The sequence below is a fragment of the Sus scrofa genome, chromosome 11, assembly GCF_054392235.1.
Source record: "Sus scrofa isolate SSC_HxYL_T2T_F1_AM1 chromosome 11, Sscrofa_HxYL_maternal_Yorkshire_Landrace_v2.0, whole genome shotgun sequence".
In the NCBI taxonomy this organism is placed as follows: Eukaryota; Metazoa; Chordata; class Mammalia; order Artiodactyla; family Suidae; genus Sus; species Sus scrofa.
Window position 1 is genome coordinate 66,850,314 of NC_139393.1, and position 15,489 is coordinate 66,865,802.

The 15,489-nt window shown below is 37.5% G+C and overlaps 1 protein-coding gene across 1 annotated transcript in view; it reads left to right on the forward strand.

Annotated features, from left to right (window-relative positions):
* The first annotated feature begins 6,459 nt into the window (after positions 1 to 6,459).
* The window catches only part of LOC146398665 (uncharacterized), a 382,578-nt gene continuing 373,548 nt past the window's right edge, over positions 6,460 to 15,489 (forward strand). The window contains exon 1 of the mRNA XM_084982447.1: positions 6,460 to 6,633. Coding sequence (XP_084838573.1) covers positions 6,460 to 6,633 — 174 coding nt within the window. The remainder of the gene's footprint in view (positions 6,634 to 15,489) is intronic.

Consider the following 15,489-nt stretch of genomic DNA (forward strand, 5'->3'; position numbering starts at 1 on the left):
ATAAATAAATGAAGACTCAAAATTCAATATTTGATATCAACAGGAGTTTAAGAGATAAAAGTAATTACATAATATCTTGACCAATTTAAAGAAGATGACATAGTAGACAGTAATGGGTTCAGTTATCTCAGCCAGCCTCCAGAGGACCTGGATGCTCCTACTAGGTTCCTACAAGGAAACTAAGAAAATTATCTTCCATCCACTCAAGAAATTCACTTGGCTGCTGCCAAGACTCTTTTCTAGGTGGTGCTGGCAGCTAATAAAAACAGTATTTCTATACGTTGAAATTCAGTGTGTAACCTGGGTTTCATGTTGCTAGTCAACAGCTGTTACAGGTTTGCAAGCATCATGTATATAGGAAGCAAAAGAAGTTGAAGACTAAATAAAGGCAAAGGTGGTCCTCCAAAGAAATTATGACGATTTTTAAAAATCACTGCCACTAGTGTTGCCTTTCAGTGATATTTATATTCATCACAGTTTCCTGTTTTCCCCCTTTCTCTTGTGAGCGCCTGGGTTAACTGCAAGATGGAGAACCTCACTTATGCTTACAAAAGGGGCATTTCTCGTTATTAGGTAGTCTCTCTCCATTTACTTCTCCCTTAAGAGAAGTAAACTCTCTCTTTTCTGTTCAGTCTTCTTTACTTTCATGTAGTTCTTTTTATACCCAGTTTTGTACAATAATCTTAGCTCCTGTTCATTCATAACCATTTTTATAGATAGTTTTGAATTTTCACATATCCAACCATGGCTTTATCTGTAAACAACGTTTAAATTCATTGAGCACTAAGGACATTATTTAAGTCTCCTGTACCACCTCAAACTCCAGAGGAGCTCATCCTCAGGAGCTAACAATCAAACAGTAGCTTGATGACTTTTCTCTGAAGAAAATGAGGACATGGAATACTAATTCAGTTTAGTACATTACTACTAACTCCACAATGCCTCACTTCGCTCCATAATTGAAGTCATCACCAGAAACACAACTTATCAGGTCCTTTTATATCAAGCAATTCTAATACTTAAAATGATTTGTAAACACTACATCCAAAAATTTGGGGCATAAGCAACCCCCCTTTAAGTTTTAACTAGCTCTCTAAATGTAAATATTCTTTCTCTAATTTACTAAATTTCTGTCGAAGACACCTCTTCTCTGAAGCTCTCTTGAGCAGAGACTATTTTTTTTTTCTTTGCCTAATTTGCATTACTCAGTTCTTAATGGAGAGATACGGAATTCACACTGTTCTCTGTTATCACTTGGAAGTCATTTTCCTGTCTTCTTCCTTCAAAACTCGCAGGTCATTTGACAATCATGTCAAAAGACTATAATATCTAGTATTTTTCTATGTAGTTTTAATTTACCTCCTGGTCACTCTCACTGTTTTTTTATCTATCCCTTCTTCCGTTGTTGTTTTAAGTGATTTTCATCTTCATTCACATAAAAGATCTACCCAAAACCTTCTGAGTTCCTTAACTTTTTTGGTCAGACAGCATGTCTCCAATTCGTTTTAGCTTTTAACTACCATGGTTACCCTTTTTATTAGCAATGATAGCCCCAAATCTAATACCTCAAGTTTTCTGACTATAGCATTACCATACTAACAATTCTACAACCTCTTTCAAGCCACCAAACCTTTTTTAAAATTATAATTGATTACACTGTTCTGTCAATGTCTGCTATACAGCAAAGTGATCCAGTCATACATACATACACACTCTTCTTCTCATATTATTTTCCATCATGTTCGATCACAAGTGATTGGATATAGTTCCCTGTGCTATACAGGACTTCATTGCCTATCCATTCTAAATGTAACAGTTTGTGTCTATTAACCTCAAACTCTCAGTCTATCCCACATACCCCACCTCCCCCTTGGCAACCACAAGTCTGCTTTCCATGTCTATGAGACTTTCTCTTCTGCAGATAGGTTCATCTGTTCCATATATTAGGTTTCACATATAAGTGATATCATATGGTATTTGTCTTTCTCTTTCAGACTTGTTTCACTTAGTATGAGAATCTCTAGTTTCATCCATGTTACTGTATGTGGCATTATTTTGTTATTTTTTATGGCTGAGTAGTATTCCATCGTGTATATGTACCACATCTTAATCCATTAATCTGTTGATGGACATTTAGGTTCTTTCCATGTCTTGGGTATTGTGAATAATGCTGTAATGAACATAGGCATGCATATATATTTTTGAATGAAAGTTCTGTCTAGACATGTGCCCAGGATTGGGATTGCTAGATCATAAAGTAGTTTTACATTTAGTTTTCTGTGGAACCTCCATACTGTTTTCTGTAGTGGTTGTATCAATTTATATTCCCACCAACAGTTTAGGAAGGTTCCCTTTCCTCCACACCCTTTCCAGCATTTGTTATTTATATTCTTATTAACGACAGCCATTCTGATTGGTGTGAGGTTGTACCTCATAGTAGTTTTGATTTGCATTTCTCTTATAATTAGTGATGCAGAGCATTTTTTAATGTGCCTGTTGGCCATCCCTGTCTTCTTTGGAGAAATGCCTATTTAGGTCTTCTGCCCATTTTTCAATTTGGTTGTTTGCTCTTTTTTTTTTTTTTTGCTGTTGAGTTGTATGAGTTGTTTGTATATTTTGGAGATCATGCCATTGTTGTTTGCATCATTTGCAACTATTTTCTCCCATTCTGTAGGTTGTCTTTCTTTTCTTTTGTTTTTTTTAATGGCTTCCTTTGCTGTGCAAAAGCTTTGAAGCTTGATTATTTCCCATCAGTTTATTTTTGTTTTTATTTCGATTGCCTTGGGTTATTGAAATTGGAAGAGAAGAGGTAAAACTGTCACTATATGCAGATCACAAGATACTATATATAGGAAACCCTAAGGACTCCACATAAAACCTACTCAAAATGATCTGCAAATTCAGTGAAGTAGCAAGACACAAGATTAACATTCAGAAATCAATTGCATTTCTGCACAGTAACAATAAAACATTAGAAAAGGAACATAAAAATATGTTTAACCTCACCAAGAAGGTCAAAGACTTATATGCTAAGAACCATTAAACATTAATTAAGGAAATTAAAGAGGATTCAAAGGAATGGAAAGATATCCCATGCTCCTGGATTGGAAGAATTAATATCGTTAAAGTGGCCATTCTACCCAAAGCTATCTACAGATTTATAATATCCCCATAAAGTTACCCATGACATTTTTCACAGAACTAGGACAAACAATCCAAAAGCTTATATGGAGCCATAAAAGACCCAGAATTGCCAAAGCAATCTTGAGAAAAACAAACAAACAAACAAACAAACAAAAAAACCAAGTAGCCCTCAGATGGTACCCTGCATGTATACATTAAAAGACTGAGTGGATAGCTGAATGCAATGCAGCATTTGGGCTCAGGTACCATCAGAGCAAATGTAGATTATCCAGTATTATCTACCACATAACTTCTTATATTTATATATATATTTTGAGTCATACTATTTTATTTAATATTTTAATATATTTAAATAATATAATATAAATATAATATAATATAAATATAATATATTTAAATAATTTTGAGTTTGAACACTATCATAGCTACCAAAACCTCATTAATCTTTTGAATTTGATATTAGAATTTAAAGGTGTTTATCTTGACATACAAGCATGTGTTTGTTAAAAAGAAATATTTTAACATATTATAATTAGGGCTCAAATGATGTTAAAATTTTAAGAAAAAATGTTTCTTTTAAATTCAAATCAGTATAATAAAATTATATATTTCCTTATATTTTCCATTTATTTACATAATTTATCAAAAATATTTCTCTCAAACAACATATTACAATCTCTAATTAATGAGAAAGCAATGGGAGGAATGTCCCTTTTTCTGTCTTAAAAATACTATCTAATATATATCAGGAAATGTTCATGATAATCCTATTTAATTTTATGCTATTTCCTTAGAAGATATTATTTTCCAGACACTTTAATACAGGTAAAAATTGAGCTTAAAATCATGAAGTAGATAATGAATGAAAGAGCATTTTATATTAACTTTTACTCATTAGCATTTAATTAGAGGCATTAGGTGTAATTTTTAGTAGCATAAGACTGATTAATAATTTTGAAAATTTCATGAAATTTATGTTTTATCTTCCCACTCAGGAAGTCACAAAATTTTGCTTATCTTATGAGAGAAAATAACTGGAAATCTGTTATTTATAAAAATATGATAGCTTTAGGCATAGGTAGGAAGGTAAGGTGTGGAATTGATGTCTTCCTTAGCACACTTTCAGATTTTATAGACCAATATTAAAATCTTAAACTGAATCCAGGGTTAAAAAAATGATCAAGAAATACTGACTCATTTTTAACAGAAAGAAACATCTTAAAAAGTTCTAGTCTTCTACCAAAAAATTCCACCTTGAGGTAGTCAGGAAGTAAATAGTGAGGAAGTTAAAGGTCCTTGATAGAGCTAAGTCATCAATGATTTCCTTCACTTGCTTGCTCTAACCAGTACTCTATTGAAAACTTGAAGAGGGTGCTGTACAGATCCAGAATTTTCTTTCATGCAGCTCTCTTCTTCTCATACTCTGTCTCATGAATTCTAAGCACCTTAGTACCCTTGGCCATTTCCATCTGTTCAGCTCAGGGAATGTGCCAAGATTTCCTGGGTCCTCTCCCACTTCACCTTATTGCCTAAAAGCCACTTTATTGCACTCTCAAGGCTGTCAGCTGATAAAACTGCAGGACTCACCTTGTTGGTTTCCTTTCTTTCAGGTCTTGCTGTCTCTTTTTGCCTAATATTCATTGTCTTGAAGACTGTTGTTTTAAGTGTTTTGGCTTTATTTTTTTAATTGGTTATACAGTAGTATCAATCTTATTCTGGGTTTGCCTTCTTTCTTGAACACGGCATTATCCAAGAAAAGGCTGCAGCATTTCTTACTTTTTCTGTTTGCCTCATCTTTTTTTTTCTTTAGTGTTCATTCATCATTCCTTAGTTTATTCTAAAAACACATGTTGAATCTCCATCATGTATTTGGCAATGCAGTAGGTGCAGTTCTTTAAGAGATTACCCTGATAATTCTTCTCACATACTATTCCTGGATGATGCTGAGATCATAATCTATGTTTTTACAACATCTTTGGGGATGAAAAGGGGTGCTGAAGTACTTACAACTGGTGATTTAAGCATGTAATTTGCATTTAGACAGAGTGGGTTATATAAATCTAAGATGCCTAGAAAAGAAACAAATTTGAGGATTAATAAGATGAACCGGGCAAGAAATGCCTGTACTTGGTTAGTAACAATAAATGTGGATGTTCAAGTAAAGAAAAATGTATCTAGAAGGTAAAATTTGAAGTGTTTGATAAATTTTTAGCTGTGGCATATGAGGGAGATAAAGGTTTCACTAGTGGCAGTGACTGAAATCTGGGAATATAGAAAGATGGGCCCTTTAGGGATGAGAGAACATGAGTGGAGCATTTACCAAGTTCCTTTCAGGAGAAAGGTTTTCCCAATACAAGCAGGTGTGTACTTGCCAGACATGATCCTTTAGAAACACTAACTGCACTGGGTACTATTAGTCAAAGAAAGGCAAATCAGAATTTCAGTCACTAGTAGCTATCAAATATCTAATTACACAGGAGGGTTCTTAATTCTTTCTGACCCTTCAGTTTCCTTTTTCTATATGTGACAATATTATTATAAATATCATGTTTACTCTGGGAGAGTAAAGCAGGATAGTAAGTAGGAGAACTTTTAGCACAGTACCTAGACATAAAAAGCAATATGATCTTTATTTTTAAAATTCTTAGGACATGTTATGTCTCTTGTTAAGCAAGCAGCACTATAATTATAATTTTGAATAAGCATTTAGGAAGCTTACAGGCTAAATACTTATATATATAATAGAAGAGAGAGAGAGAGAGAGAGGCAGAGCAAGATGGCAGAGGAATAAGAGGTCATGCTAACCCTCTCCCACAAACACATCAAAAAAACTCACATCTACATGTAAAATGACTCACACAAAACATCAACTGAATGCTGTCAGAACTTAAACCTCCAAAAAGGGCAAGAAAGTCTTGACATACCATGGTAGAACAAAAGAAAAAAAAGAGAGAGAGAGGAAAAAGGAATCAGGATGGCACTAGCATTCCAGAGAGATGCTGTGTAGGGGAAAAGGAACCCACACCCTGGGAAGCCACCTAACCAAGGAAAGGATAGGTGGAGCCGGAGGGACCTCAAAGTTGCTGAGAAAAGCGCATCAGCAGGACTGAGAAAGAAAAAGCAGAGAGCCACACAGATCATCTGAACCACTGGCCCAGAAACCACAGCCTGAGACATTTGGGGTGCAGACTGACTCAGGAGGTCAGTCTCCATGAGGAGGCTGGGGTTGGCGGTGTGGAGACTGCCTAAGGGGATAAGGAGCAGTGTGCCATGGGTGGAGGGAGCGGTACTCCACTGGCTAGGGAGTGGAACGCCATGGCGGAAGGAACTGGGGAGAAGTTTGGGACACGTAGGAGAGGCAAGGCGCCATTGTTAGGGAGGGAGAGAGGAGGAGGGGTGGACCTCCATTGGAAACTCCTTGTGTCGGAATGTGTGCCTGTGCCTGTGGGCTCTCAGAGGGTGGGGCAGTTCTGGAGCAGGCTGCCCAGGGTGAGAAGCCACTTGCTACTCTGTGGCAGAATGGATGTCTCTGGCACAGGCAGCCTGCAGGGTGAAGCCACTTGCTAGTCTTCAGGAGACCAGACGGCTCTGGGGTAGACAGCACACAGTGAGAAGCCTCTTGCTCGTATATGAGGGATTGGGCACTTCTTGTAGAGGTTACCAGTGGCCAGGCACCTCAAGTATGGTCTAAAGGCATCAGGGGGCAAAGTGTGACACGGTGCCCACCAAGAACCATATGCTCTTGCTCTCACTCCCCTGGAAACAATCCACCCTAGAGCTTTCACTGTCAAACACTCTGGGTGGCACCAAGACAATTTGTCACTGTCCCTTCCCAAGACCATACAACCTCCTGCGTGGGCTAAGTGAGACAGGGGCTTCTTGCATAGCCTGCAGGTGGTAGGGGCAAACCATCACAGTTATCCCTAACTCCAGAGGTAGGTGTGGCCCACCGCCACTGGGGACACCTGAATAAAAATCACTTTCAGCCCCAACCACCTCAGAGGGCACCACAGAGAAGGACATTATGACAGAACACCACCTGCTATTGCTCTTGTTCCCCTGGGAGCACACGTGCCCTGCTGCTGCCACTGACAAATGCTCAAGGCAGTGCCCAGATGCTTGTTCACCAACCCTTCCTAGGAATCTGCACCTAAGAGCAGCTTGTGCAGCACATCCTCTGGGGGCTAAACAGGACAAAGTGCTTCTTGCATGGTCTACAGGAGGTGGGGGCAAACCACCAGAGTTTTCTCTGGCTCCAGAGGTGGGAGTGGCCCACCACCACTAGGGGTCTGTGAACAGGCACCACTTGCAGCCTGAATCACATCAAGCACACACAGAGGAAGGCATTGAGACCAAACACCACCTGTTGGTGCTCTCGCATCCTGGGGAACACAACAGCCCTGCTCCTGCCACTGCTGAATGCTCTGGGCAGTACTCAGATACCTGATCTCTGTCACTTCCCAGGATCCTGCAACTAAGAGCAGTCTGTACAGCACCTCCTATACGAGCTAAGTGAGATGGGTTGCTTCTTGCATGGTCTACAGGTGGCAGGGGCAAATCACCGCAGTTATCACTGACTCTAGAGACAGTCATAGCCCACTACAACTAGGGGTTCCTGAACAGGCACCACCTGTGGTTCCAGTCACCTCACAGGAGGGCAATGTAATCAAACAATAGTTGTGATTGCTCTCACTCCCCTGAGAACTCACACACCCTGCTGCTGCTACTGGCAAATGCTCTAGACACCTTCTAGATCGGCCTAGATCTTATTATCACTTACCAGGACTGTGCAACTAGGAGTAGACAGTGCCACCTTCCCTGCAGGTCCTTGCTGCTGGTGAGAGCCCAGCAACCAGGCCCAGACTACTGACCCTACCCGTTGTGCCCTTCTCTCTGAAAACACACTGAGCATTTTGGGACTAGCAGCCTACTCACACCAAAGATAGAGACAGAAAATAATCAAACTCCTACACCGAAAACAAATAGTAACCCCCCCAAAAAAATACAAAGGTGTGCTCTTCCTTAGAAGTAGCCTTACAAGACTACAGTTTGGTTTCCCCCAAACTCACAGAAAAAGAAAAGCATAAGCAAGATGAAGAAGCTCAGAAACCATTCCCAGTTAATTCGCCTAAAGCAGTTGACAATGAAACAGACCTCTGCAGTCTAACAGACATCAAGTTCAAAGGGAGAGAGTGAAAATACTGAAGGAATTAAGGCTTAACATCAAGGAATTAAGAGAAGACACAAACAGTAATGCAGATTCCCTTAGAAAGGAGCTAGAAAATATAAGGAGGAGCCAAGAATAGCTAGAAAACTCATTTGCAGAGATGCAAACTGAGCTAAAGGTAATAAAAAGCAGATTGAATAATGCAGAGGAAGGAATTAGTAACATGTAAGAAAGAATAGTAGAAATCACCCAATCAGGACAGCAGACAGAAAATCAAATGAATAAACATGAAAGCAATATTACAGATCTACGGGATAATATAAAGTGGGCCAATCTATGCATAATAGGAATTCCAGAAGGAGAAGAAAAAGAAAAGGGGATTGAAAATATATTTGAAGAAATAATGTCTGAAAACTTTCCAAATCTAAAGGAAACTGACATCAAGATATAGGAATCAGAGGGCCCCAAACAAGTTGAACCCAAAAAGGCCCACACCAAGACATATTATAATAAAAATGGCAAAAGTTAAAGAGAGGATTCTAAAGGCAGCAAGAGAAAACCAAAGTGTTAATTATAAGGGAACCTCAGTAAGTCTATCAGCTGATTTCTCTCCAGAAACACTATAGGCCAAAAGGGATTGGCAAGATATATTAAAGGGCTGAAAGGAAAAAATCTGCAACCTAGAATACTCACCCAGCAAGAATATTATTTAAAATAGAAGAAGAAATAAAGATTTCTCCAACAAACAAAAGCTAAAATAGTACAGCAATACCAAACACTTTCTAAAATAAATTCTGAAAGGGCTTCTCTAAATTAAAAAAAAAAAAAAAAAGAAGAAGAAGAAATAGAATGGAGGAAACCAAAATTGGAAAGCAATCATTTAAAAAAGCCAGCATACAGATCCAAACATGAAATGTTCAATAAATAAATAAATAAATAAATAAGACTTCAAAATCATACAATGCGGGAAAGAAAAATAAAAAAACATAGATTCCTTTTTTTTAAATGTTTTAAAAAAGATTTTAATGACGTGTTTGAGACTATATGACTATCAGGCTAAACCAAGCGGATATAGGAAGGGGTTAACATACTTAAAAAACAGGGCAACCACAAATTAAACTGAACATCACATACACAAAAACTGAAAAGTACTCAAGTATAAAATAAATGGAAATCACCCAACCAAAAGAAGAAAGGAAGAAAAGAGAAACACAGAATCAACTGGAAAACAAGGCTTAAAATGGCAATAAATACCTATCTATCAATAATCACCTTAAATGTCAACAGACTGAGAATGCTTCAATCAAAAGACACAGAGTGGCAGATTGGATAAAAAAGCAAAAACCTTCAATCGGCTGTCTACAAGAGACTCACCTTAGGGCAAAGGACACATACAGATTGAAAGTGAGAGGATGGGAAAAGACATTTCATGCCAATGGACAAAACAGGAAATCAGGAGTTGCCATACTCATATCAGACAAAACAGACTTTAAAATCAAGGCCATACTGAGTTTATTTTTGTGTATGGTGGTAGGGAGTGTTCTAATTTCATTCTTTTCCATGTGGCTGTCCAGTTTTCCCAGCACCACTTATTGAACAAGCTGTCCTTTCTCCATTGTATATTATTGCCTCCTTTGTCATAGATGAGTTGGCTGTGGGTGCGTGGGTTTAATTCTGGGCTTTCTATCCTGTTCCACTGATCTGTACTTCTGTCTTTGTGCCAATACCATATGGTTTTGATGACTGTTGCTTTGTAGTGTAGCCTGAATTCAGGGAACCTGATTTCTCCAGCTCCATTTTTCTTTTTCAGGATGTCTTTGGCTATTCTGGGTCTTTTGTGCTTCCAAACAAACTTTAAACTATTTTGTTCAAGTTCTGTGAAAAATGTCCTTGGTAAATTGATAGGGATTGCATTGAATCTGTACTATTGCCTTAGGTAGTATAGTCATTTTGATAATATTAACTCTTCCAATCCATGAGCATGGTATATCTGTCCACCTATTTGTGTCATCTTTGATTTCTTTCATCAGTGTCTTATAGTTTTCAGAGTACAGGTCTTTTGTCTCTTTAGGTAGGATTATTCCTAGGTATTTTATTCCTCTGGATGCAATGGTAAAAAGGGATTGCTTCCATAATTTCTTTTTCTGTTCTTTCATCGTTAAGTATATAAAAATGTTGTCAAATTCTGCATATTAATTTTGTATCCTGCAACTTTGTCAAATTTGTGGATGAGCTCTAACAGTTTTCTGCTAGAGTCTTTGGGATTCTCTAGGTATAGTATCATATCATCTACAAATAGTGATAGTTTTAATTCTTCCTTTCCAATTTGGATTCCTTTTATTTCTTTTACTTCTCTGACTGCTGTGGCTACGACTTCTAAAACTATGTTGAAGGGTAGTGGTGAGAGCGGACATCCTTGTCTTGTTCCTGATCTCAGTAGGAATTCTTCATCTTTTCACCATTGAGAATGATGTTTGCTGTGGGTTTGTCATATATGGCCTTTATTATGTTGAGGTAGGTTCCTGCTATGCCTACTTTCTGAAGGGTTTTTATCAGAAATGGGTGTTGGATTTTGTCAAAGGCTTTTTCCGTGTCTATTGAGAGGACCATGTGGTTTTTATTCTTCAGTTTGTTAATGTGGTATATCACAGTGATGGATTTATGGATATTGAAGAACCCTTGCATCCCTGGGATAAATCCCACTTGATCATGATGTACAATCTGTTTAATGTATTGTTGGATGTAGTTTGCTAGTATTTTGTTGAGGATTTTTGCATCGATGTTCATCAGTGAAATTGGCCTATAGAACTAGATATAAGACCAGACGCTATACAACTCTTAGAGGAAAACACAGGCCAAACACTCTCTGACATAAACGACAGAAACATCTTCTCAGGTCCACCTCTTAAGAGTATTGACAATAAAAACAAAAATAAACAAATGGGACCTAATCAAACTTAAAAGTTTCTGCACAGCAAAGGAAACCGTCAACAAAATGAAAAGACAACCCAGAGAATGGGAGAAAATCTTTGCAAATGAAGTGACTGACAAGGGATTAATCCATTAAATTTATAAACACCTTCTGCAGCTCCATACCAAAAAAACAAAAAATCCCATCCAAAAATAGGCAGATGATCTAAACAGACAATTCTCCAAAGAAGACATACAGATGGCCAAAAAAACACATGAAAAGATGTTCAACATTACTCATCATTAGAGAAATGTAAATCAAAACCACAATGAAGTACCACCTTACACCAGCCAGAATGGCCATCATCAAAAAGTGTACAAACAATAAGTGCTGGAGAGGGTGTGGAGAAAAAGGAACCCTAGTACACTGTCAGTGTGATTGTAAATTGGTGCAACCACTGTGGAAAACAGTATGGAGATTCCTCAGAAAACTAAACATAGAACTACCATTTGATCCAGCAATCCCACTCCTGGGCATCTATCCAGAGAAAACCACAACTCACAAAGACACATGTACTCCAATGTTCACTTTATCAGTCTTTACAATAGCCAAAACATGGAAACAACCTAAATGTCCATTGACAGAGGAGTGGATCAAGAAGAGGTGGTACATATATACACAATGGAATATTAGTCAGCCATTAAAAGGAATGAAATACCAGCATTTTTAGCAACATGGATAGACCTAGAAATTATCATGCTAAGTGAAGTTAGCCATACAATGAGACACCAACATCAAATGCTTTCACTGATATGTGGAATCTGAAGAAAAGGACAGGCTGAACTTCTTTGCAGAACAGATGCTGACTCACAGACTTTGAAAAACTTATGATCTCTGGGGGAGACAGTTTGGGGGGTGGGGGGATGTGCTTGGGCTGTGGGATGGAAATCCTGTGAAATTAGATTGTTATGATCATTATACAACTACAGATGTGGTAAATTTATTTGAGTAATAAAAAAAAAGAAAATAAAAAAAAATAAAAGTCAAAAAAAAAAAAAAATCGGAGTTCCCATCGTGGCGCAGTGGTTGACGAATCCGACTAGGAACCATGAGGTTGCGGGTTCGGTCCCTGCCCTTGCTCAGTGGGTTAACGATCCGGCGTTGCCGTGAGCTGTGGTGTAGGTTGCAGACGCGGCTCGGATCCTGCGTTGCTGTGCCTCTGGCGTAGGCCAGTGGCTACAGCTCCGATTCAACCCCTAGCCTGGGAACCTCCGTATGCCGCGGGAGTGGCCCAAGAAATAGCAACAACAACAACAACAACAAGACAAAAGACAAAAAAAAAAAAAAAAAAATCAAGGCCATAAAGAAAGACAAAGAAGGGCACTATTTGATAGTTAAAGGATCCATTCAAGAAGAGGATGTTACAACCATCAATATACATGTACCTAATAGAGGAGCACCCAGATACCTCCATCAAATACTAACAGACATAAAAGGAGAAATAGATGGGTATACAATAATAGTAGGAGACTTTAACACCCCACTTACATCAATAGGCAGATCCTCCTCTAGTCAGAAAATCAATAAGGTAAAAGAGATGCTAAATGACACAATAGAAAAGTTATACCTAATAGACATTTTCAGGACATTACATCCAAAAAAATCAGAATATACGTTCTTCTCAAGTGCACATGGAACATTCTCGAGGATAGATCACATACTGCGGCACAAAGCTAACCTCAACAAATTTAGGAGTACAGAAATTATTTCTAATATCTTCTCTCACCACAATGGCATGAAACTAGAAATTAATCACAGGAAAAGAAATGAGAAAAAACACACAACATGGAGTCTAAACAACACAGTACTAAAAAACACATGAGTCAAGGAGGAAATCAAGAAGGAAATTAAAAAATACCTCGAGAGAAATGATAATGAAGACACAACCAATCAAAAGCTATGGGAGGCCACAAAAGCAGTGCTCAGAGGGAAATTCATAGCAATACAGGCCTTCCTCAAAAAAGAACAATCTCAAATCAACAATTTAACCCACCATGTAAATGAACTAAAAAAAGGAAAACAAACAAATCTAAAGTCAGCAGAAGGAAGGAAATCATAAAGATTAGAGAGGAAATCAATAAAATAAAGATGAAAAAAAAATAGGAAAAAATCAATCAAACCAAGATCTGGTTCTTTGAGAAGGTAAATGAAACTGACAAACCTCTGGCTAGACACATCAATAACAGGAGAGAAAAAGCCCAAATAAACAAAATAAGAAATGACAAAGGATAAGTCACAACAAATACTACAGAAATACAAAAAACCACGAGAGAATACTATGAACAATTGTATGTCAACAAATTTGACAACCTAGAAGAAATAGACAACTTTCTAGAGACTTAGAGCCTGCCAAAACTGAATCATGAAGAAACAGATCAACTGAGCAGACTGATCACTAGAAATGCAATCGAAAATGTCATAAAAACACTCCCTACAAATAAAAATCCAGGAACAGATGGCTTCAAAGGCAAATTCTACCAAACATTCAAAGAGGAACTTATACCCATCCTCCTTAAACTTTTCCAAAAGGCTGAAGAAGAAGGAACACTCCCAAAGACATTCTATGACGTCACCATCACCCTAATTCCAAAACCAGACAAAGACACCACCAAAAAAGAAAACTATAGGCCAATATCCTTGATGAATATAGATGCAAAAATTCTCAACAAAATTTTAGCCAACTGAATCCAACAACCTATCAAAAAGATCATACACAATGACAAGGTTCACAAGGATGGTTCAACATAGGCAAATCAATCAACATCATGCACCACATTAACAAAAGAAAAGTCAAAAACCACATGATCATCTCAATAGATGCAGAAAAAGCATTTGACAAAGCCCAACATCCATTCATGATCAAAACTCTTACCAAAGTGGGTACAGAGGGAACATTCCTTAACATAATCAAAGCCATTTATGACAAACCCACAACAAATATAATACTCAAAGGAGAAAAGCTGAAAGCCTTCCCACTAAAATCTGGAACAAGACAGGGGTGCCCACTCTCACCACTGTTATTCAACATAGTACTGGAAGTCCTAGCCACAGTAATCAGACAAAAAAAAAAAAAAAAAAAAAGAAATAAAAGGCATCCAAGTAGGAAGAGAAGAGGTAAAACTGTCACTGTATGCAGATGACATGATACTATATATCAAAAACCCTAAGGGCTCAACCCAAAAACTACTTGAACTGATCAACAATTTCAGAAAAGCAGCAGGATATAAGATGAACATTGAGAAATCAGTTGCATTTCTGTATACTAATAGTGAAATATTAGAAAAGAATACAAAAATACAATACCTTTTAAAATTGTCCCCAAAACATCAAATACCTGAAAAATACACCTGACCAAGGAGGTAAAGGACTTATATGCTGAGAACTATAAAACATTAATCAAGGAAAACAAAGAAGATACAAAGAAATGGAAAGATATCCCATAGCTCACGACCTTGAAAAATTAATATTGTAAAAATGGCCATACTACCCAAAGCAATCTACAGATTCAATGCAATCTCTATTAAACTACCCATGACATTTTTCACAGAGCTAGAACAAACAATCCAAACATTTATACGGAACAACAAAAGACCCAAAAAGAAAAACCAAGCAGGAGGCATAACTCTCCCAAATTTCAGGCAATATTACAAAGCCACAGTCATCAAGATAGTGTGGTACTGGTACCAAAAGAGACAGACAGACCCATGGAACAGAAGAGAGAACCCAGAAATAAACCCAGACACCTATGGTCAATTAATCTTTGACAAAGGAGGCAAGAACATAAAATGGGAAAAAGACAGTCTTTTCAGTAAGTATTGCTGGGAAGCCTGGACAGCTGCATGTAAATCAATGAAACTAGAACACACCCTCACACCATGCACAAAAATTAACTCAAAATGGCTTAAAGACTTAAATATAAGACAAGACACCATCAAAGTCCTAGAAGAGAACATACGCAAAACATTCTCTGACATCAGCCTTACAAATATTTTCTCAGGTCAGTCTCCCAAAGCAACAGAAATAGGAGAAAAAATAAACCAATGGGAGCAAATCAAACTGATAAGCTTTTGCACAGCAAAGGAAAGCAAAAACAAAACAAAAAGACAACTTATAGAATGGGAGAAAATAGTTTCAAATGATGTAATTGACAGGGCTTAATCTCTAAAATATACAAGCAACTTATGCAACTCAACAGCAAAAAAGCCAA